This window comes from Echeneis naucrates, chromosome 21 (assembly GCF_900963305.1).
Source record: "Echeneis naucrates chromosome 21, fEcheNa1.1, whole genome shotgun sequence".
NCBI classification, from domain to species: Eukaryota; Metazoa; Chordata; class Actinopteri; order Carangiformes; family Echeneidae; genus Echeneis; species Echeneis naucrates.
In genome coordinates this window covers 18,330,357-18,354,438 of record NC_042531.1, presented here as the reverse complement: position 1 = coordinate 18,354,438, position 24,082 = coordinate 18,330,357, and the positions used below count along the sequence as shown (strand labels likewise).

Genomic DNA, 24,082 nt, shown 5'->3' with positions numbered 1-24,082 from the left:
ATCGTAGTTACCAAGTAATGTGCTGAAGTGTTTACTATTTATATATATATATGTGTGTATATATATATATATATTATTTTCTTTATATTATAGCCTGGATTTTGACGTGACAGCTTCAGATACTAATAAGGCCATACATATATATATATATATGTATATATACATATTCAGCCTGAAATAATCAGAGTAACATTGTATGTATTTTATGCTATAAAGTGTAGATTACACCTTTAAATGAGTCATATGTGATAGGCCACAGTTGGAATACCATGGAAAATCTTTAATAATGAAAACTTTCTTGACATCATTTATCATTCTGTATCATAACCGACTGTATTTATTCCATCAAATGGTTAAAAAAGACCCCAACTGAAGGTGTCTTGGTATCGAGTGTGATAAGTAAAATTTGTTAAAACATATCTTTAAATACATTCAGCTTTAGTTTAACAAACTGGCCTCAGGTTAGGTGGAATGGATGTACAACTATGGAGATATTGTCTTGATATAATTTGCAAGTACAGAGAGAGCCAAGTATATGTACAGTATGCCTGCAAAAATAATGACTAGTTCATTGAGGATGCATACGTTACAGGATATGTTTTACTCATGCCAGTGTTTCATACATGCTAAGCAGAAACACAATACGTTTCCTGTATCTGAATAGACTACCACACTGTAGCGGGAAGGAGATGAAAAATGGACATGAATGACTAATGTCTACCTTCCTGGGAGCTGGTTTGTCCTTTTGACCGAAGACCTTACTAGCTACACGTGAGTGGCGATGTATATTGTACAATTTCCAGACCTTTCCAAATGATTCATGCCTCTTATACATTGTCGCTACAAGATGTCATAAGTACGTTTGTGTAATATCGACAAATAAAAATGAGGTGCATAAAGAGCATGCATTTGAATTCTGTAGCTATAGCTATTTACTTATTTTCTCTTTTCCATCTTACCATCTCGTCAGGGTTGAGATGAAACTCAGAGACTGATATTTGTGCATTAGAGTAAATATCTACTGGTCTACACCCATAAGGTCCTTACAAGCTGGAGTCAGAGTGGCATGTACAGATCATAAATGGATTTTAGATATAACAGGTTTTGTGCGTCATGCAGATCAATCTGTTGTGCACACACAGCACTAAGACAGGCACACAGGCACACAGTAAAGGCTGATGCATTCTCTGTGGTGGTCTAAATGTGGAGTAAGAATGTACTGATGTTCGGGGTGGGGGTTGGCTGTAAAACGTTGGATTGAATGGTTCCTTAGGTTTACTTTGCATATACTTTTGAGTGCCTGGAGAGTGAAAACAAAAGCACAGCTATGTATTAATTCATGAAATCAAAGAAAGCGGTGCAGTGCATGAAATGCCGTGAAAGGTACTAGAGAGTCAAAAAGGTAAAGTGACCTTTTGGAAACAGAGACAACACAGTTTCAGATAGGCGTGAAGAATCCTAGTGACAGATACACAAGGTTACAGGAGATACTACAAATTATAAAAGTTGAAGTCACTTAAATATCAGGACTGTCCAGTAGAGAGAAATAAACAAATAGGTGCAATGCCAAAAGCTCTTAAGGGTCATGTGATGCACTGAGGGAAGATGGGTAGAAATTAGAGTGTGCCCATTCCAGTGACTTCAGACGTCAGCCTAGAATAGTTCAGGGAAGTCGGGTTGGAGGAGGAGCAGGAGGGAGGGGGTCAGGGGGAGGGAAAGATAGACAGAGAAAATAAAACAATTGTGAAGAACTTTCGCTTCAGTAGTGAATGTTATGCTGCAATGGTTGAGCTTGAATTTTGTTGGGACTATTATTATTGATATATATATATATATTTTTTTTTTTTTTTTTTTTTTTGCTCCCATTCACACTAAACAGCTTAGCTTTTAGAAATGTGGTAAAATAATCATGCGGTACTGATCCACTCATGAAGCCATGCAGTGGAGTGAAAAACAAAAACAAAAGAGCAAAACAAAAACATGATGGTGTCATGAAACATGTCGTAGGCTATTCCCTGACAGAGGCATCACATCACTCCCCCTCCTAACAGCATTGCTCAGTGGCAGTCACTTTCTGTCTTTTTTCTTTGCTTTATTTTGAAATTTTTCCATTTTTTATTCATTTTACTCTTTCTATACAATGACACAATATGACTTGATAGGCAAAGGTTTCTAATATAGCAATAACATAAAGAAATACCATATTATTCTCGGAATGTAGCATGCTAAATAATTACGTAAAGGTATCGTTCAATGTTTTGGGAAGTACATTTATTAGCTTTCAAGCGAAGATCAACAAGACTCCCATGCCGATAACAGCAGAAGATGTTTAGCCTAGCTCAGCTGATTTTAGCTTACCATAAAGACTGGAAATAGGCAGAAAAAACATGGCTCTGTCTAAAGTGAAAAAATTTTAATGCTTGCACCTTTATGACACATTTTTTTTTGCCATATATTGGTAAATAATTTAAAATGTAAATACTTAAGTAAAGTACAGATACGGTTTGTGTCAAACTGTATCTGTGTCCCCATTAAGGGGGCATCTTTCTTTGGTGACTGCATATGAACACAGACGGCATGACTAGGGTGTCTCATTTCAGGGGCCCCTTCAATTTGCCAAGAAATGTGGTCAACTAAGGCTCTAATGGCTGGAACCTTTGTGGCCTAGTCGTGAAAGTCATAACCATTTCCTGGGGATGTTGCCAAATTGTGACACAGTTTACTCCCTGACATGAGAAGTTCCTTTGTTGAGGTTGCCAAACGGACAGTGTGTTGAAAATTGAGATTTTGTTACCTTAGCACAGACCCAATAAATTGTTACCTCGTTTCTAACCTAAGGTAACCATAACTTGAACCTAGCTTCATAGTTAACTCGCAAAGATGAGAGTGGTAATGATCTCCTTGTCTATCTTGGCAAATAAATAAATAAACAATAAAATCCTAATAACTGTATTTCCCAAAATGCAGAACTAGTGTTTTTCTTTAATAATACACTGCCTACATCAATTTTAAACAAATCCCACTGTTGTCAATCTGACTTTTATGACAGGTCTCCTGCAAAGTCATGTTAAAGTGATGGGCACAGCCGAGAGACTCTAGGGGAAGTTCCACGGGGTAACACATGGTGGGTAATTGTGAAGCGGCGGTTTTGGTGTTAGCTTCTTAAAAGAGAACCAGATTTGGGGTGACTTCAGGATGTTGTCATGGATGATGGGTCATTCCACATGGCAGCCACGTCCCTGAACCTGCCATCGGAATTGTGGGAAAGCAATAGACATTAGTTTATCTTTTGTGGACTGATCTGCGAAATTTCTTTGAGGTCAAGGCGTGGATAATACATTTATTCTTCTTAGCTTATGATGAAATTAGAGGCATCAGCGGATGAATGGGAGAAACAGACAGTCGATAGAAATGCATGGCAAGAGAATTCAAATGAAAACTGTAACAATGAGACAGTATGGGCCAGGTTTATTTCGACCATTTTGATGTTTTTGGAGTCCGTTGCTTTTTATCTAATATCAGAAAAGGCTTATCTTCAAAAACAGCAGCTTAAGAGCTGAGTAACACCTAACATTGCTGTATACATTTTTTGGATAAGTGGAGTGTGAACAGTTAACAGTTGTGAATATTTGATGCTTCATTTATTGATCATCCAATTTGCTAATCCACATGCTCCGTTCAAAGACACATCTTACTTGTCTCACAAGTTGGCTTTGTTTCCAGGAGCCACTTTTGTGCAAAGAATGTGCTAGCAGAAACTTAATCCATTTCTACGTCTACACTTTGGTGCTAATAAGGGCCAAAAGGGGAAAAGTAAAAAACATGAGTAGCTACATTATTCACGGGCTTGTCAAAACCTGACAGATTTCTTGCATTTTCCACCACTCAGCAGAGTCCCGCTGCGTCAAAACTTAACTGGTGTGATACATTTCATCTTTCCAAACATCCAACGTCGTCACAGATAGCTGTTTTCTTGGATCTTCGCCATGAGCACGGTCATCCGGGTGTCGCTTTTATGTTTTAGAGTGAGCTGGAGTACAGCAGTTAGAAGGTTTAGGTTAAAAGGTTACCTTGCATTGATGAGATACTGGGCCAGGCTGATGTTAGCAGGGGTCCCTGTGATGGTGATCTGACGCTCAGACGAGCCCTCCATGGCATTTGCAATTTTGATCTGCGCCCCAGACATCTGTCGAATCTCATTTATTTTGGTTCCCTGGCGTCCAATAATGCAGCCTATTAGCTGAAAAATAACAAGTATTTCAACATGAAGCATGGAAAACCTTTGGCGGCTTAATACATTTTTATTTAATATCATTTATCCTCAATAGATTTTAATCTGAAGGGGGAAGATAACGGGTTATGAAATGTTCTGGGTGTGTGATATGAATCTCATCATTCAGGAAATTAAGTTTGATTATAGATAAGTAATTGGGTGATTGGGGGTAGTCTGCTGTGCCAATACTTAGATCTGCAGTTTGAAAAACCATTGCCTGGTAATGACGTTCATTACTTGTTCATACTGGGTTTGGATGGACAGTATTGCGATCCATTTGGGTCTACAAATATTATCCTGATGAGTTTATCAACAGTGAAAGCCTCTACATACACAGTCATAAGTCTTGTCAGCATCTTTTCAATTTGCACAGGCTCTTGAAACCAACATATTGCTCATTCTGCCATTACTCACATCATTAGGAATGGTGAGTTCATGGGTGCTGGCTGGTGGACTGGCATCCAAACCTGAGTTGGGTGCAATGGGATACAAAAGACAATAAAATTTAATATATATTTGTTATTCAAATTGTGACTTTGATAGAGCGTACACCTTTTACTTGTCATTTTGGGAAACATTTTACTTTAGTAAGATGTGGATCTTACTACGAGGCGTAGAGTACCTTTACCACTCCCATGTCTGTATAGCCTTTTAAATATGAAGCTTCAATTAGCAGACGGTTAGCTTTCCTTTAGCCAAACTGTTACAGATTTGGGGAAACAGCTAAATCGTTTTGACTTTCTGCTAGTAAATAAGAAAGCAATGTAACGTTAAGCAGTCTCCATTCTTCATATTAAACGGTAGCCAGGTTATTCCTCCAATATTTCCAGTCTTTTTACCAATAAATAAATGACTGTGAGCTGTCATGGGACATCAGAGGAGAAGGCTCTTGATCTTCTTATTTAACGCTTGACAAGAACATGACTAGTTGTATTTCCCAAAATGTCAAACGTGAACATACTTAAATGAGAGAGTGCAGGTTTTTTTTTTTTTTTAAGCTTAATTCAAAAAATCCTTCCCGATAAAAACAAGATTTGTCGCATCCTTTCAACAAAGCAAAAATTCTGTTTATTTGTACTTTTGCAAGTAAAGATGCTGACAGATTACATACAATAAAGTACCAAGGTCTATCCAGATGTGGGAGATTGTGTGGCAGTGTGGTCAACCTCACTCCTTGGAAATTTTCATCTATAAAACAGCCTGATGCGTTGAAAAAAATGATGTATTCTGCTGCCGTGCGATAATGAAATATCGAATAAATAGTTCAAAAGGAAAGCTCGGCGTCAGTTTGCTTTTTTATTTTGTCTGCGTGGTTCATGGGCATTTTATCAGACAGAGCCAAGAGAAAAAATATACATGAAAAAAATCAAGGGAGGAAAGAAACCACAGGGGCCAAGTCATGCTGTGCCAAAAGAGAGAGATAAGGTGCAAGGAAGGGAAAGAGAAAAATAATTTCTCCGGATGCAAAGAGAAGGAAGTATCTAAAGGGCCTCTGGGTACGTACCAGGGAAAGCAGGGGTGGTCTGTCCGAGAGGGGTAAAGGGGGTTTGCTGCATAGCCAACTGGTGGAGCTTGGTCAACTGCTGAAGGGTTAGGAGGGAAAGTAGAACTAAGAGGTTACTGATACACACGTCACACTGAGAAATTAAGCCAACCAAAACTAGAGTGAAGAAACAGTGAGGAGAAGGGGGCCATGACACGGGGTGGTGGAGGACAAAAAAGTAAGAGAAAAAGAGCTACAGAGAGACGGTGACTGTCTGTTCTGTGATCAGTTTTTGTTATTTTTCTGTGACTTCTATATACCTTTTTTTTTTTTTTTTAAATCTATGAAGTAGATAGTAGTTATGAAAGCACTCATAGATGCTTTCATAAGGGAATCATTTCATTTACCATTTCCCATCTTAATCATCACATGTCTTTCTATTCGGCACTTAGAGCTGAAGAAGCAGAGAACCTTTGATTTCACACGCCTGTCAGTGCAGCCACATACCCCCTGACATGGTCACAGAGTGCCCACCCACAGCTCTGTATGATTTCCATTATGAATTTGGGAAGACGGATGCTTTCAGGCCGCCTTCTCCTTTTAAGAGGAGTTTTAATGAGGGTGAAGGAGGGTGTGAAGCCCATCCTTGAGTGATTGTACCGTCAACCGCCACCTCCACTGGCATCCATCACTGCCCAACTCTGAATTAGTGAATTTGACACAAGGTAGCTTCTGTGATGCTCTCATGACAAGGACAGATGAAGGCAGATTATTAATGGAGACTATATGGTCCACTGGAATTAAAGGGGTGTCTACATCAAGAGACTGACTTTGCCCCTGTCATTACTACCAGACATTGCAGTTTTCCTGTCATTCACAATGTAAAAGTTTGTTCCAGAGGTTGAACTGCAGTTCAACCGTAAAATAAAATTCTGGATGCCCTTATCTATGGCTTGCCTCTTCAACCGATGTCTGCTGCTATTTTTCACAATGAATATACTGAAAGAACAGACACAACGATTTAGATCAAATAAAGTAGAAACTAAGAACTCACATCTGGGTGTGGTATGGCGTACTGTCCCTGAATTGTGTAGGCCTGGAAAGATGAAAAATATAAGAAAAAGCAGATTTTAGTCTATTGCAAGAGAAAATTAAATCACAACAAAAAGAGAATAGCTTCGACTGCCTATGTTCTGAAATCCTGTTTCTAGTTTTAGCTCAAATAGCTATCAAAAACTAGTTCATTGAAAATTATATGACTCAATGAAAAATAATTACAAATAATTAAATCATAGTTCTTTAACATGTATAAGAGGTATATACAGTAGTTGAAAGCGGATTTTGCTTCAGTGATACATAGATCAGTACAGAAAATCAGTGAGAACTTTATTAGGAGCACCTGTTGACAAATTATCCCAACAGCCAATAATGTGGCAACAGTGTCATTCATAAAACACTACACGTTCAGGTCAGGAATTTCAGTTCAGAGATTTGATCCAGAAAGCCGCCAATAAGAAAACCCATCCAGTGAGCGGCAGTCGTGTGGCTACAGTCACTCAGATGATCACTCTTTACAACTGCCTTGAGCCGGAGGATGAACAACATGGCAAACCTGCAGATGGATGCTACTACAGCAACAACAGAACACTTACATAAGTTCCCAGTCTTGTCAAGGCTTGAAAAATGCAGCGCAGTCTGTTGCGTCTGGTTTCTTCTCTAGGCAACAGAGTGCAGATGGTAGTGTAGTGGTGGAGACAATATGTTCTTGATACACTTCCTGACGCATATTATTTTAGTCTGGGTATTGTTGCTGACCACGTTCATTCCTTCATGGCCACAGTAAACCGTTTTGTAGTGGCTACTTCCAGCCATAGCGCGCCTATAAAAGTGGACGTAGCATCAAAGTGATACTGTAAAGTAAAACAATGCTCAGGGGCACTTAATGGCCATGAGGGGGCAACTCAACTGGTTGTATGAAAGAATCTGATTGTGTTGATGTCTGTGGGAAAATGGACATATCTCAGTAAACATTTTTCCTAATGAGTTTATGGTCTCAGTCTCAGGCGTTCTATCATACAACATGATGTTCATTTTATAAATGATAGTCCCATTTAGGGGGAAGTACACCATAAAAGAAGGGATGATGGAGGGCGTGGCTGCTGTGTGATTGACAGACTGTACCAGCAAATCAGGAGAGAGTGCAGAGCAGGTCAGATCAAGCCCTCACTCCTCCTCAGCGCCACCCTCTCCTCCTAGTATGGTTTCTTCTGGTTTCTTAAAACTAAGATGGAGACGGCCAAAATACAAACTGGAGGCTCACAAACCATTGGGTGACATCATGGTGGGTTGACATTTGCCTCTAACGGTATAATGCTCCATATCAAGGCAAAAGTTGTCTTAATCTGGTTCAATGAACATGAGAATGAGTTTAGTGATCTTCAGTGACCTCACTGGCCATCAGGTGGAAATGAAAATTCAACCTTGTCACAATACCTAACCTTTTCTTTCATCTTTACCTCAGCAATTAAATTCTATTAACACATCATCAGAACTCTCAGTAGGCTCCCGGTAGGAGCTTCTTCTGTGCAAAGGGACGTTAAGATGCATAGTCTGTGTATAATACATGCATTACATTCAAATTCCAAAAGATGGAAATAAACACAGTAACAGGAACATCTGCAGTGTTGCGCAACCCAAAGTGGGAAAAATTAACCACACTGTTTATTGTTCCGACAAAATTGAACATTAAAAGCTTTGCAAAGGTGATATTTTTCAGTGTTATGCACAAGGTTTAAACTGAATTGTGCTGCATTGTACACATGTTTGTGAATGCATCCTGTCTGAATGTATTTATGATTGAGGCTGTAATTCAGCAACGTATGTTCTTACATTGTTCTGAGGCTTCACTTGGGTCTTTTGTTCCATTCAAGATCCCCTGGGTATAATTTTGAGACACAAGACAAGCTCCCAATTTGAAGTCATTACAAGTAGTTAACAGCTGTGATTCTCATGTTTTACCTCTTATATTGCTGAAATTTCTAATACGTTCAAAAGCTTTTAGTCCAGATCCGCAATTAAGTTATCTATGTTAGCTGAATGGATATTAGTATGTGCCCTGCATTCAGACCGAGACTAATGTGACTGTCGCGGAATCAAACATCACGGTAGTTAAAGGTGCAGACCCCCCACTGCCTTCCCTTCATTGTCCTGTGTGTACATCAACAGTTACTGGTAGTAGGAGGCGGAGACAGGCATCAAACCTTAACCACAGCCAACCTCCCTTAGACTTTTTGTGGCAGTATAATGGTCGAACAATTTTCCTGCACTTGCTGTCAAAAGTGCACATTTGCTTGTGTGTAACCGTGCGTTCAAAAATGTGTGCTGTCGTTCTTCCAGTGGTAGCAGCCTCATTTGTACAATTGTTGCAGTTTGCATGAAATAACAGAAGATTGCAGTAGCGGCTGATGCTGCAGTAAAAGTTAATTTTGGCTGTAGGCACAAACTAATGAGCTACCGCTAGCTCAGCTCTTACCTGGCCACCAGAAAAAATGACGGGGGTGGAGGCCGGCTTTGGGCGATAAGGGATGGTGGCACCTTTTGGTGGGGACTAGGAGAGAGACGAGACAGAGAAGATGCAAAGTCAGCCTATGGTTTTATTTGTATTTAAGACACAAATGCTCATCTTAGCTTACTTTGACATAAGGTGTAGAAAAAAAAACCCACCAAGCAGCTACCTCCAAAACTGAGAGCTAAATGAAAAAACAAAATGTTCTACTGCTGTATGTTTATGAAATATGAAGCTACGCTCGACTACCATTGTGCTGAGCTTTGTCGTAGAGACTGGAAACTAAAAGCCGGGTGTCAGCAAGCGTCATTTTGAAGGTCAAGCAGCTTCCAGCATGATGGCTAATAAATTACAGTGTGCAGTTTAAAGTTTTCAGCCCTTATGATGTGCTAAGACAACAACCTTCCGACGATAGATTCATATTTTATACACATGATGTATAATAGCGCTTTTGATCTTTCTCTTACTTTCTATAAGAAAGCTAACTATTCACTTAAAAAAAAAAAATATATATATATATATATATCCTTTCTTTTCTTGTTTTCGTTTACCATCAGATACAGCTGTTCAAGACAGTAGCAAGCGCTTAATCAGATTTCTGCTCTGTTTCAGCGGGAGATCTACTCATTTATGTGCAGTGACTACTACGAATATGAGATGAAGGCACAACAACTGTGTTCTTAATGTAACAGAAAACAAACTTGGGTTTTCCTGGCAGAAAGCTGAAGGAGCATGTTGGATTCAAACCACGAAGGGGAATGACTGAGAATCCAAACAAATGTTTCCTGACAGTTTTGTTTACTTTGGAACCGCCTCGTTAATGTTGTATCTCAAGACTACCTTGCAGAATTTTCTGTAGATTCAAAAAAACATTCACTTGGAGCCAAAAATCAAAGTAATTAGAAAACGGACTTCAAATGTCAAAGGCCAAGGTCGCAGTGAAAAAAAAAAAGGCATAATTTGCACATTAACACACTAAATTGGCACACTTTATTTTGTGACCTCATAATGGTGCGCAAAAAAATTTCTGGCTGTCAATGCTGTAACTCACGCTGGAGAGATTGTGACCAAATTTCCTGACACTTGGCAAATTCATGCAGGCACAAAACCATGCAGTGGTTGTGCTACTTTCTTATCATGATTTAATGTGTTTGACTTCCACAAGTCTGAATGTTACGATTTAAAGTGCTAATTATTCATTCATTCGTTCATCTTCTACCGCTTATCTGTTTCCGGGTCGCGGAAAAATCCCAGCTCACACTGGGCAAGGGCAAGGTACACCCTGGACAGGTCGCCAGTCTATTGCTGCTGAGGTGCTAATTAAGCTTCTACAAATGTAGCAAAACCCAGAAATTCTAAAACTTTTCAGCACTGAATGTCCTAACGCATGTAATATACCTAAATTCTTTGCAACATTTGCAGTAAATTCAAACTGCGTTGATATTTTGTTATACTCTACCTCCAGCATAACCACACAGATTTGTTTGACACACTGGATGATGGCTTCTGGGGTCCCGGAGATTGTCACTGCACGTTCCGTTGAGTTGGGCAGCATGTCCCCTGCCACCTGAACCTGGGCACCTGTGGACTAGAGTAAAATAAGAGCATTTCAAGAGAGCTGACAATGTTGAAAGGATTTACTTCAACTCATGCAGGCTGTGCAGGGCTCTGGCGTGGCACTATTACAGGCACACACTTCAGCAGGGAAGTACATTGGAATTAAGAAGTACTGATTATACCAATCATCCTTCATCAATTCTTCCTGATGCAGGTTATTTAAAAGACCTTAATCCTGAATCAACATTGTCAGTATCTGAAAGAACTCCACCGCTAACATTCTGAATGGACCATCCGGAGACACATCATAATGACGTGAGACCAGAATCACAGGCCTCTGATTTTACCTCCAGGTGACAACAGCCTGAAAGCAGCTGTGACACACTCTTCCACTCTTTCGTTTCTACAGATTGTGTTGTTTTGAAGTAGAAGATTGTAGTGTTTGAAGTAGAAGAGTGCTTGTGTCACTTGCTCCTTGTGAGATATGTTTCTCCGATTGCTCCCTAACTCAGACACATGTACCACTTCAGAAATTTTGTGTAGATTTTCATGGTACCTGAATGAATTGAGAGGCTGCCTTTCCCCTGTTGTGGGCGTTTTGGATTGATCATCATAAATTCTAGGTCAGATATGCAGAAGAAATCAAGTGTAGCTGTGGTGGCCTCTACAAGTTTCTTACACCCTTGAACATATCCAATATCAGAGCTAGGTGTGGTCTATTGTATTTGCAAAGTAGGATCCAATCCATTTATGTTGCCCTGGGTGTGAAAGAAACGTGTTAATAGGATTACTAGACGGAGTGCAGTTACTTATTTAAATTGCCCTGCAGCATTTGTTTGCATGCAGACAGTGGAAGTTACGCATGAGTCACAGCTGTGCAGCCTTACGCAGACACTGGCATAGCCACAGACTCTTAAACCCCATTTGGATGAGAGTAACAGCACAAGGGGAGGTGGGGAATAGGAAAATTCAGTGGGCTCTGCAGTAACTTAACAAATTGTCAAAGGAACAATTTAACCATTGGTGAATTACTGGATCTGATTCCCGTTGAAAACAAAATAGTTATTCAGAGTGACCCACAATCCTGAGAATATCATGGTATCTCATGACCATCCCACATAAAGCTAGAAGTGTTCTCACATGATATATATATATATTTTTTTATTTTGTACAAACTGCTACAAGAATGCAAAAAGAAGCTGTAATTATTACGGATGCATCTGTGCAAAATGACCCACAGCTGTATTCTTTTCCGGATCAAAATTGTTGAGCAGCAGCAGGTGACGTTTCAATCAGCCTACCTCCCCCAGAGAAATAAATGCAGTCGAAATGGAGCTTCAGTCCTGATTATGGACTATTGATGTTGTCTGCTGTCAATGTAGATGACTGATTCCCAAGTGTTTTGTGCTGTTAAAGCCTTCCAGAGGGTGAGCAAGCATCTGAGTCAAGCTGAAGACGACACTTTGATCAATGTGCATTCTAATGCCATGTCTTCCCTTGGTATGCAACGCACACAGCTGGCCATCCACGTGATGTTGGATAAAATCTGATCCATTATCCCAGACCACCATCTTCCATTTCTCTGTTGTCTAGTTCGATTGTTCATGTGCTCAATGTAGGATCTTTTGGTGGTTGACAGGGGCCAGCATGGATACCCTGACTGGTCTGCAGCTACACAACCCCATACACAACAAACTCTACCGCTTTGTGTATTTTCCACCCCGGACCACCTTTGGTAGGTCCCGACCACTGCAGACCAGGAACGTCCCACAGAGCTGCAGTATTACACATCACAGTTTGCTCAAATTCACCCTAACCCCTAACCCTAACCCTAGCCCCACATCCTCGCACTTCAGGATAAAATGTTCGCCTGCTGCCTAAAATATCCCACCCACTGACACATGCAATGGAAAGATCAATTACTACTTCTCAGTGGTCATAATGTTAAAAAAAAAAAGAAAAAAAAGATGAACAATCAAATCTAAGGTGTACCAAAGCCAAAACTACCTGGCTCCAGGTCATCATTTGTTTGTGAATACCTCTCTCATTTCTTTTATTTTGGAGCCTCCTTTTCCTATGAGGGAACCACACTGGCTGGCTGGCACTACAAGCCTTAAGGTGACGGGGGGCTTGCTGGTCGCTGGGCTGTTGCTCATGGAATTGATGATGTCCTGAGGAAAATGAGAATACATAGAGTTCATTGTGCAATGTGCAATGTTTTCTCCATGTCACTGAAGAGAGCAACTATGCTTCCCTGTAATTAAGAAAAAAGGGCAGTGCATAATTTGCGCCCATCAAAGGACACAGCAGTGGATCTAGTAACAGCAGTCACAGAAGATGAGCGCACCAATTAGATGAGTCACATCAAAGACATCACAGGGAGAGATATTTGAAAGGACATGATTTAAATTCAGCTATTATAACCTGAATGATTGTGTGTCGTATACATGAGAAAAATCCTGTCCATCTACCACTGGATGTATGGAAATATATAAACTAAGTTGTGTTCTATTCATACACAGACAGATCCTGGTGTCAGCCGTTTCAAACAGAGACAACAATGCTTGCAGGAAAAAAAAAAAAAAAAAAAAAAAAAAAACTGTTAGACACAAAATGGCAGTTAACACTAATCTAAAATGACATAAATGAACCCCTGGCAGTCTGGAGTCTTTGTGTGCGTAGAAAGAAAGCACAAAAAGGACAGGGAAGCCAATTAGAGTTCATCAGTGGATGTGCATGAGCTTCATGAGCTGAAAAGTCAGTTTGTGTAGACATTTTACATTACACACACACAGAAAAAGACAAAAAACAGTGCCACTGACCATACCTCCTCAAATTTGTAGGCAATCATGGCAAAAGCTTTGAAGATGGTATCTGTGGGTCCGGTGATGGTGACAATCCTCTCAGGACAGTTGCCTTCAGAAATATTAATCCGTGCCCCACTCTGGAAAAACAACACACACATTGGGGATATGTGGGCGATGTAGGAACCTTGACCTTGACCTAGACCTAGAAAGATCTGTTAACAAATAAAGCCAACACCACTTTAATTATTGATTCAATTGATTCATCTTCTGTCGCTGATCCATTTCCAGGTTGTGGGGGGGTGCTGGAGCCAATCCCACCTCACGTTTGCTGAGAGTGGGGTTCACCCTGGACAGGCCAACAGAGACCAACAACCACTCACACTCACACAGACCTACAGACAATTTAGAGCCAGCAGTTAAGGCAAACATGATGTCTTTGGATGGTGGGAGGAAACCGGAGTACCCAGAGGACACCCACACAGGCACGGGGAGAACATGCGAGCTACGCACAGAAAGGACCCAGGCTGGGTGCGGAACCTGTGACCTTCTCATTGTGGGGCGACAGCACTGACTGCGACGCCGCCATGCTGCCCCCACTTTAATTACATTGGATTGATTCTTCATTTCAAGATGATTTATAGTTTTCATTATATCAAAATGTATTTGTTTGTGTCGTATAGTGATGCTTCTCAATGTTGAAACCCACCTCTTCTCTCATCTTTTTTACCGTCTCGCCTTTCTGGAAATAGAGAAAATCAGTCATCAAAAATAATTCCAGCATGGTACAGATATTGAGTTGTGCGTAAATATATGGCTACCAAAAGAAATACATACCTTTCCAATTATACTTCCAACCTCCTGCAATAATAAATGAAAAAGTAAAAAAATATAAATATAAATGTATGATTAGTTCATTTAAGATTCTTTTCCAGTAATAACACTGCTGACGTTTTTTTTTTTTTTCAGAATTGGTTGTGAACAAGTTACAGGGGCATGCAAAGGACACACAGCTACATGGTGGTGTCCCATTCAGCACTTTTTATACACATGTAATCAGTCTTTGTGAGCTTGGCTGGGCAGAGGGGCAACACTGACTGCAAGTGACAACACTCCCTGATGCCTCCGCAGTGACTGTGAGGGTCACATCCATTGTGAGGCGTAAGCTGCAGGCCATTTGTTGCTCAGAGACAAGGTTTCTCCTTCCAAATGTCCATTTATTTATCTATCAGCCTCTACCACACAAAAGTCTGTAGTATCAATTTTCTATTTTTTTTTTTTTTTTCCTTTTTTCTTTTTCTGTTGCTTCCTCATCATGTGGTGCCATGTCACATTTAAGTAACTGTCCACAGGGATTTATTCAGTTTGGTTGTGAGTTAATTGTTCTGTGCTCATTTGTTTGCTCAGATAAATTCATGCCACCCCTGACACTACACACCCCATTTTCTGAGAGGCATGACTGAGTCCGCCACAAAGTCTTTCAGATGTCCTGAACGCACAAACAAAAGTGCCAAGGACCGGAAATGTTGCTCAGGGCAAGTCTGGTAGAAGCATGTCCGGGGACTAGTCAAATAGCCCATTAGGATAAGTGGAGTGAAGAGTGGAGGGATGGTGCTGGCAGGGTAGCTGCACCCAGGCCACACTTAAACCCACATCCCAATAGACAGATGTGAGTCACGGTGCCAAAGTCCTCCCCCTGTGGCATTTGTACGCCATCTTCTGGCTGGCTGTGGGGCCTGTCTGGGTTTTTCAGACTATCATCAGGTCACCAAAGTCTGGAACTCCTGCATGAGCAGCAATGCGCAGGCTGAATTCTTGAGCTGCTGCCTGCTTGGCAGACAAAACAAAGAGAGTTTGTTGGCTCCAGCCTTCGTGGCACACACTCGACCAATATGGCCAGAGATGTGCAGTGTTGGCTTTTCAACTGTCTGGCCGCCAGGAAACCTCCTCTCAGACTTAGAGAAGATGCTGTTAAATAATCTTAAGTCCATTTCACACAGACTTTGGCCTTCAAGAAACTACAAAAAAAGTAAACCAAATGTTTTTCAGCCCGGTAAATTTGTGGGCCACTGTTGCAGCACTTTACAGCAGCAGCCAAGGCTGGATGATCTCACACAAGCAGGCTAACACATACACACAATGTGACGACACACATACTGACCGCCTCTTTAGGTTTGGGGGTTGAGGGGAGGAAGATAAGAGCCTGAATAAATGAACAGGTTGTCGGTGCCCTTTTATGAGTTGTATGTTACAATCTGGTAATTTCTATAATGACTGCAGACATGTGGTCAGCATATCAATTGCTTAAAGTGAAGGAAAATTAGAGCTGAGAGTTTCTGTGGCTTAGGAAAGCTAAATACAGAGGCTAGAATTTAATAGAAGGGCAGAACATACCAGAGATCAGAGATTTAAGAGGCTGAAAATAATCCAGCAGGTGGCAGAGCCAGTACTCTCAACGTAAAGAACCAAATCAGCCGTATTTTATTCCCTGCCAAGAACACAGACTCCCTAAAAAGATCATCAAGAACTTAAAGGCCCTTGAAATGAAATCAAGCCCCCCATATGTCATTTCTCACCCATCCCCACACCGCAGTATAAGACTCTGTGCCTGCCTACTTTTCCGTGCATGAGGAGGCGGATGGTGAGGGTGACATTGAGGCCCCCCTCTGACTGGACTTTGGTGGGTTCCATGCTCGGAAGAGGTGAGACCAGTCCAGGAATGGGACGCCCTCAGGAAAGAGGAGGAGTAGGAGATGGGTCGTATTCCAGCCAGCCACTCACCTGTAAAACCAAAAGAAACCGAAAAGCACACTAAATATCTTCATATTTACACATGCAGGCAGAACTTACAAGATCATATAAGTTTCAGTTCTGTTCCAGTAAAACCACTACGCCGAAATGTTACCTGCATTCATTCGCGACTGTGTGTAATTTTCTGTCTTTACACTTGTGATGAATGTTTGTGCTTGTTCATTGAAGTTTTCATAGTTGCTGCTATTTTCTCAAAACCAGCTGGTGGTCCCTTGTATTTTAGGATTGTTACAAGTCCTCAGATCTGCGGCTTCTTCTGCTCATAATGCTGGGCACAAGATTTTTGCTAAAAATAAAATACAAGTGCAACAGTAAATTTGACACAGCATAATTTTTTCACCGTCCCTGAGGTCCATGAATGATACATGATTGTGCAGAGAAAATTTGCTGATAACCATGTGATTATATTCACTTCCCCCAGCTATATTTTAAATCTGTTTGTCTCAATATTTCGAAAGTTCAGAAAAAGCCTTTGTTTCATTGTTAAATGTGCACAACATGAAAACAGCATTATCAAATTAAGGTATCTTTAGTATGCAAATGAAAATATTGATCGCTGCAGGATCATCATTAGTAAAGAGAACTGCAGCAGAGGTGAAACTAAACACTGTTAATGAATAAATCTGAGCTGAACTCCTGAACATAAATCTATTTGCAATAATGTTCACATAAATGTGTAGTGTAATGACTTGCAGAACACTTGGTGGCCGAGTCCAGGATGGCTGAAAGGCTCTTTCCCATGAGTCAGACACTTTTCCTGCCGCACTTTCATTACACTAAGTTAAAATGACTGTGCTTCCTTTTGCCTTTGCTACCAAGGCAAAGGCAAGCAGGACAGTCATTGTGGCTCAGCAAACAGTACGTGAAAGTTAATCATTTTGTTGTAAAGATTATGTAAATATATAAAAAATGGTTTGTTGTCATGTGTTTGTATATATTACATATTTCAAGGTCCAATGTGTGTCAAATGGAGCCTCAATCTCATCTTACATATAAACCAGCATCTATATTAACAGTGAAAGTCTCAAAGGTCTCAGTACACAGAAAAATGCTCACAGTCTGTATTCAGGAGCTGAGCCTTAAAACCAGCTGTCAAGACTTCTGGAACTTCTTCTGTGTCCACTGATGAGATTTTTCTGAAAGAAAATTGGCTGAAATCTGCTGAATTTTTGTTGGGTGACTCAAACACAGTAAGGGCAGCAGCAGAGAGGTTCAGATCTTCTCTTCAGATTGGCTGACTGGTATGGTGTTACTGGCTCCAGAGAGAAGCCTGAGAGAGGAGAACGTAACTAAACTGAGACGGCTTTGGATTTTTTGAAAACACAAATATTTCCTCTCGACATCTTCTTATGAATATCAACATTTCAGATATTTCAGACCTTTCAGGCTGTAAAAGTGGAAAATATGAGACTGACTACAAAATAGGTTGAATTGTGTTTATGTCAGTTTAAAAATCTTCTGAGCCGTGAGATACAGAAAATCATCTGCCCTTGTGCCGTGAACAGCCACTGCTCTCTAACCCCCATGGCTAATGTCATTTCACACAAACAAGGTTCAAATGTTATTTTCAAGTCCCGAACAGATATGTAGCACTGCCCCCAACCACCCTGTTGAGTCTCTGTTGTTATCATTATCTGCAATTTGATCATTCGGTCTTCATATCAAATGGCCCCAGGTTTCTCTCCCATCTATTCCTCTGTATGCTAAAGTTGAGTTGTTATTCGCTTGTTTGGTCTTCAAACAAATTCTACTTTTCAGTGACACACAACCTGAGGCTGTTGTTGTTTTGTGTCCATTCAAGGAAAAGGGAATCACCACCTTTGTTTCTACAGGTTGCTGTTTTAGAAACTATTCACAACAATAAAAATCCTATTAGAAAGAATAATGCGGTGTTTATCCTACTGGTGAGAGAGCGCTCACCAAACAAATTACAATTTTCCAGGATGTATTGACTACATGGGCCTCAAATTAAGATTAATTAAAATTTGCATTAATGTGCTTGATACACTAAATTTAACACACTGTGTTCATCTAATCATAGGTCAGTATTTTTGATCATCAGAGGTCGGATCTTTGAGCCACCTGATGTCTGACATCAACATTTCCTTGTTACTTTACATCATTAAAATGACGCATAGAGGATTTTTTTTTTTTTTTTCAGATCTTTTTTAGCCTTTATTTTTGAAAATGTATGACGCTCATGGAAAAAGAAGCAGCTGTGCCACTGTTGATGTATTACTGCCTGCATGTGACTCATCCCTCCAGAGAGCAGCGTTGGTCATTCAGCTCTAATGACCTGCTGTGGTGCCTTCGTGGAGGCTTGTGTCACTTTTGCAGCTCTGTGGATGTCCTCCCTGAATCCTCATTAATATCTGTCCGCGTCAATCAGGCATGGAGCGGTTTCAGACAAAAGTCCAATCAAAGTAACTGGTTTCATACAGTACATATATGCAGTATGCAGAATTGGTATTGTCAATGGTATTGTCGTGTTCCCTACCTGCTCATTTCATATATGATTCAAATTATTTGAGTTACTGCATGGAGTCATAGACGTTCTGACGAAACAAATAATTTACTAATTTCAGAGTAAGGAGTTTTAGACTTCAGACAAGCCAACATGCAAATCTTAACAAGCGGAGACAACCCCATATGTGCTTACTTATTAAACTGGCACAACAAAACAACGCAAACCTGATCATGTACGTGTGTGTGACTTTGTCTAATGATGACTGAAGTTTGTTTGATGAAACGTGGCAGGTAGAAGGATGTGTGTAAAACAATAACATCGTTGGCTCTATCCGCCTGTGGATCTGCTCATTTCAGTAAATATCTAAAGAGAAAAACTAACAACCTGCTCAAATATTGATTAGGCATTGCTGAACACATGTGTGTGTGCATGTTGGCTTTAATAGGAGGGGAGGCCAGTATCATATTCTGTATGTTCTCAACGTCAATGTATTTCTGTACTCAATCTCATCCAGGTGTTATCATTTTTTTTGATGTGCACTCCTGCAGTAATTGTTGTATTACTTTTATTCTATAAATTATTTAATATTATTCCATGTAGTTATTATAGTTTTGCTATTTGGAGAATAAACTGACAATGATATAAGGAGCAACGAGATCATATTTGCCTCTTTCCAATAATGGCTTCAGCTCATGAAGCTCATTTCCATCACTCAAAGTAAAGTGAAGATGCTTAAAACAATACATTTTTTTTTACCTATTAAAATCTAAGCAACTTCATTTGTTAAATAGCAAACCCTTAACATTTCAGTCGTAGGAGACATTGTGTTTTTTCCACATTAAATAGGACAACAACCTGTTCACAGGTTTGATTTTAACAAAAAGCTTCCTCTCCAGAGGATTTTAGAGATTCTCTAATTATTTCCACAGCTTCGTTTAAGACTCTGTGCCTGCCTACTTTCTGTTTCTTGTCTTTATGCTGAGCTAAGCTGTCTGTCTGTTGCTTTACATACAGTAGTAGGGTTGCGGTTAAACGGTTAAAAGGTGGACAAGACCTAGACTACGTTCACACTGCAAATCTCAACGCTCAATTTGATGACATTATCTTTTAAAACTTGGACTCCAATGTGAACTGGTCCTGGCCAGCAACAAAGACTAACCTGACATTCCGCACTCTGAGTACGGAAGTAAACAAAGAGAGGTAGGAAATAACAGACGTGGAGCATTTATGATTTAAATTTTATGGCATTCACTGTTCCTCCAACGACTGCCTCCGTTTGTCACCATCTGCCATGTTTATTTTTGTTTTGTGATTCCCAACTGTACACGGTTACATTAGATTTGTTCCATTCATACCATCACTAAACAATCGGATCTGGGTCGAATCATATTCTGGCCACTTGGGCCTGCTGTGTGAACATCGTGTTGAAGGTGTTGCTACTGCTTACAGTAAACTTAACCAACGCACTGTTAAAAACTGTAATATTAGCTGAACTCTCCAATGGCAATGACGGATCAGCCAATGGCTTTCCAGTTGTGATTCTCCTGTTTCGTCCAAACTATTGGCTGCCGTTGTATTAGTAAAATATGTCATCACTTGAAACATTTTCCCACTTTTCCCAGTGAGGTGAAGCAGGTGTTTTGTCTTTGACAGCTGATGGACAGTTTCTACACCAGGGTCATCACAGAAAAAGTTATTTTAATACCCTATTTATCCAGTTTTATTTGTTTTGTTCGTTTGATGGTAACTGTGGAACATACGTAACCGGTTACTCCTACAGCATTAACCAGTTACAGCATCCATCATTGCTGTCTTCTTCAATTTTTATTCTATTTATCTATTTCTATATATGCGCATTCATTATGGACAGCAAAAAGAATTTCATTGTACAGGGAATTGTGTTTCTTTTCTGTGCATATGATAATAAACACTTTGAATTATAAATATATAAAGGGGGTAGACGGGGATAAAAGAATTATTTAGAAAGGCTCATTAATGATGTAACACATACTTGTTACAAAACTGCACGCTATCACTTTCTTCACCTTTGTTCTATTTCTGCTCAGCTCTACCATACTCTTAAACACACACACACACACGCAAAAAAGCTCCTCGTACGTATTTTTAACTAATAAGTGTCTGGCGATGGTTCCGAGGCAGCACCGAATGTTCAATTCCTCGTTCCCTGTGTCCATTCATGATGTTTCCAAGGACAACCAAGGCTTTAGGGGCGCAATTTGACATACATTGAAAACAAAGCATCAGCACAGTAAACTTTGATGTCTGACAAGGACAGAAATAAAGAAACCACAAAATAACAAATGCAATACAATTAAGGAAGCCTACATATTATTGAAATAGCTCAGCGGTATAAATATTGACAGGCTGAAATGAATTTAAGTTCTGCATGACTGATGATGTGTGTGTGTGTGTATGTTGTGCAAACATCAAGTAAATAGGCAGCTTTTGTTTTCTGGTTTTGAAAAAAAATAAATAAATAAAAATTTGCACAAGAAGAAAAGCAACAAAGGCATAAAATATCCATTGTCAAACACACAATAATACTTATTCTGTGCTAGCTTTCAAATGGCCCCTTTGCACTTTATCGTTGCTCATATGCAAGACAACTACCATTAGTTAGAGTCGCAGCATTAAGTTTAAATTTAGGGATGAATAGATCAATCAAGTGAATGCTGTTTTTGATTATATTGATCTCTCTGCTGGTCAAACAAAAGTCAAAAGTCTGTTTTAATGTAAATGTCTGTAAATGTAATGTATTTAGTGGGCTATCTTTTGAGTACCCCTAACTCCATGAAACCTACACAAATGTGGTAAGTCTCTTGATTCCTTATTTGCCACGCATGCTGGGCCTCTACATTTTGCAGTGGATTAATTATAAGTGGGTTTAGGATGAACACCTTTTCAAGTGATAACCATGAACAGGAGGAGTCATTCTTGTAGGGGTCTCAAACGTTACCTGCTAGCTGCTGTGGCCTGCCTGCCTGCTTTCTGTTGGAAAGCACTTTCTAAGATTTCAGAATGGTCTCCAGGCTGCTAAAAGCGCTGAAGCTTTTTGGAAAATCACTTATTAAATATATCTGCAGATGTATCTTGTGAGGGAGCTTTTGTTGCAGCAAACAGCCACAGCTGCCTGGCCAGATCCTCCCAATACCCCAGAAGCGGGGCTGTAAACCTGTCATCTCCAATCAGTCAGCCAGGTCTACGTCTCATCCTATATTACAATCACAAACTGACGGCTCCTTCCATTGTTCCTCTGCCACCTAGCATTAGCTTGGAGGGCTAACAAAGTGTGTGCGCGTGTGTGCGCACGTGCGTGCTAACAATGCTAGCTGACGTTTTCTTTTTTCTCTACTCCGACTGAGAAGAACAAATGAAAACAATAGAGATGGCGCTCATTCTCAGCACATCGTTGCTAATTGTTAGTGCTAGCAAACTCATTATATCGCAATTTTGAAAGACACCACGGTTTTCCAGTTATATCATGAGATTAAATGTTCAAGGAAAAAAAAAAGAAAAAAAGAAGCACATTCAAAGTGAATCAGTCACTCAGTAACACACAGCCATACTGAAAACTCAACACATATCTGCTTGTATAACACAATCTAACCAACTAATTCATATATTTACATGAACGGATGGTAATAATCAGCAAGAGTCAATGTAAATACAGACAGAAATAAACAGCATTGCAAGGACAGAGCTGTGATGTCTGGCATCAACAATATACACATATTGCTATAATAAATAAGTCAGAAATGAAAAAGAGCGGAGAAACAACATCTCACCTTATCAAGGTGACTGACTGACATTAACTTTACATTTTTTGCGTGCGCTAATTATGTTTTCCTTGAAAATGCTACACAACATGTACATTTAAATAATCAGTAAGCAGATGGGACCTGGACCAAGATCTTACCTCTCTAAGAATCATATCTCTTGGCCACAGAATTTAAATTGACACCATTTGAAATTATTTTAAAAGTATTTACCTTTGACAGCTCCAAACAGCTGACCACCGCTCCCGCTCTTAAGAAAAAGATTAGCAAAATGGAATTAAGATATTACATCCCTGCATCACTGAGACGACGCAAAGCCATGCCATTGGCCACGACCACGAGTCACATGGGCAAAAGCATCACGACACACGATGTCACATTTGGCGTGCAAGCTGAAAATACTCGGGTGGCCGATGTAACCATGATGTCATGTGTTGACCACCGCTTTGGGAACGTGTTCTCCACAGAGGCACAAGACGCGATGGGTGCCCTAGATTAGGGTACCCCTCAGGGTCCTGGGAGTGAGGAGGGTGGGGTTTAGAGGTGACAAACATATGAAGCGGCTGCACTGATATTCTGGGTGACACATCAGCAAAGCCATTCAACATGCTAAGCTTGATGCTAATGTCTGCTTCTCATCCGGCAGACTGATTCTGCTGACCCTGCAGTGTTGATGCGATGAACAAACACCACAACAGACCTCAAAGTTGCCCTTAACCTAGTTCAACCAAACGATGCACTGGTCTCCATTTCCATGTGACAAACCCAGCATCGGTTCCCTGTGGAGTTTAGTCACCCTGACTGAATTCAAACTGCCTTAATCCAGTCATTTACAACATACAAATGACTTAACTGTGTGTGTGGTATCTCTCAAGCAGACAGACCATGGAATATACTTTTTTTCTATTATTTTAGAAGTTATAAATGTTGTTTCATAGAATGTAGGACTTGTTTATGAAATCTATTCAGTTAGGCTGCACTACATATTACTATCATAATATTATTTTGAAATCCACTGTACTATAAAAGTGTGAAATTTAAGAGTAACAGAAGAAATCTGGGTTGCATTTCATACATTTCTCATGGCACCAGTTGTGCAGCTCTCATTCCAGGTTTTTGTGCAGCATCTGTCACTCATCAGCACAACTTTCACCCACAATATATAAGTATTATATTTTCACTGTAGTCTTTTACAGGTCAGGATGACAAAATAGACTGTCTGAATATATATATATATATTATATGTTATTTATATACTCACTCAAGTGACTTCAGTAATGATAAGAAAATTGCCACAATGCACAAGGTCCCAAAAATCTGAAGGC

The 24,082-nt window shown here is 40.0% G+C and overlaps 1 protein-coding gene across 5 annotated transcripts; it reads right to left on the bottom strand.

Moving 5' to 3' along the window:
* Nucleotides 1-1,616: 1,616 nt before the first annotated feature.
* Nucleotides 1,617-16,373, bottom strand: LOC115061683 (poly(rC)-binding protein 3). Of its 5 annotated transcripts, XM_029530139.1 has the most exons (15): nucleotides 16,299-16,373; nucleotides 14,520-14,543; nucleotides 14,392-14,424; nucleotides 13,706-13,822; nucleotides 12,918-13,049; nucleotides 10,781-10,909; nucleotides 10,603-10,620; nucleotides 9,289-9,363; nucleotides 6,811-6,852; nucleotides 5,778-5,853; nucleotides 5,303-5,317; nucleotides 4,913-4,936; nucleotides 4,688-4,743; nucleotides 4,071-4,240; nucleotides 1,617-1,653 (listed from the first exon to the last, which is right to left on the bottom strand). In XM_029530139.1, exons 1-15 carry the CDS (start codon nucleotides 16,371-16,373, stop codon nucleotides 1,617-1,619), a joined length of 1,023 nt encoding a protein of 340 aa, XP_029385999.1. The 5 variants fall into 5 exon arrangements, with proteins under 5 accessions (XP_029385999.1, XP_029385998.1, XP_029385995.1 ...); XM_029530138.1 differs by lacking the exon at nucleotides 10,603-10,620; XM_029530135.1 differs by lacking the exons at nucleotides 4,913-4,936; nucleotides 5,303-5,317; nucleotides 10,603-10,620 and adding an exon at nucleotides 9,200-9,217 and having other exon boundaries at nucleotides 4,688-4,740; nucleotides 6,811-6,891; nucleotides 9,271-9,363.
* Nucleotides 16,374-24,082: the final 7,709 nt, after the last annotated feature.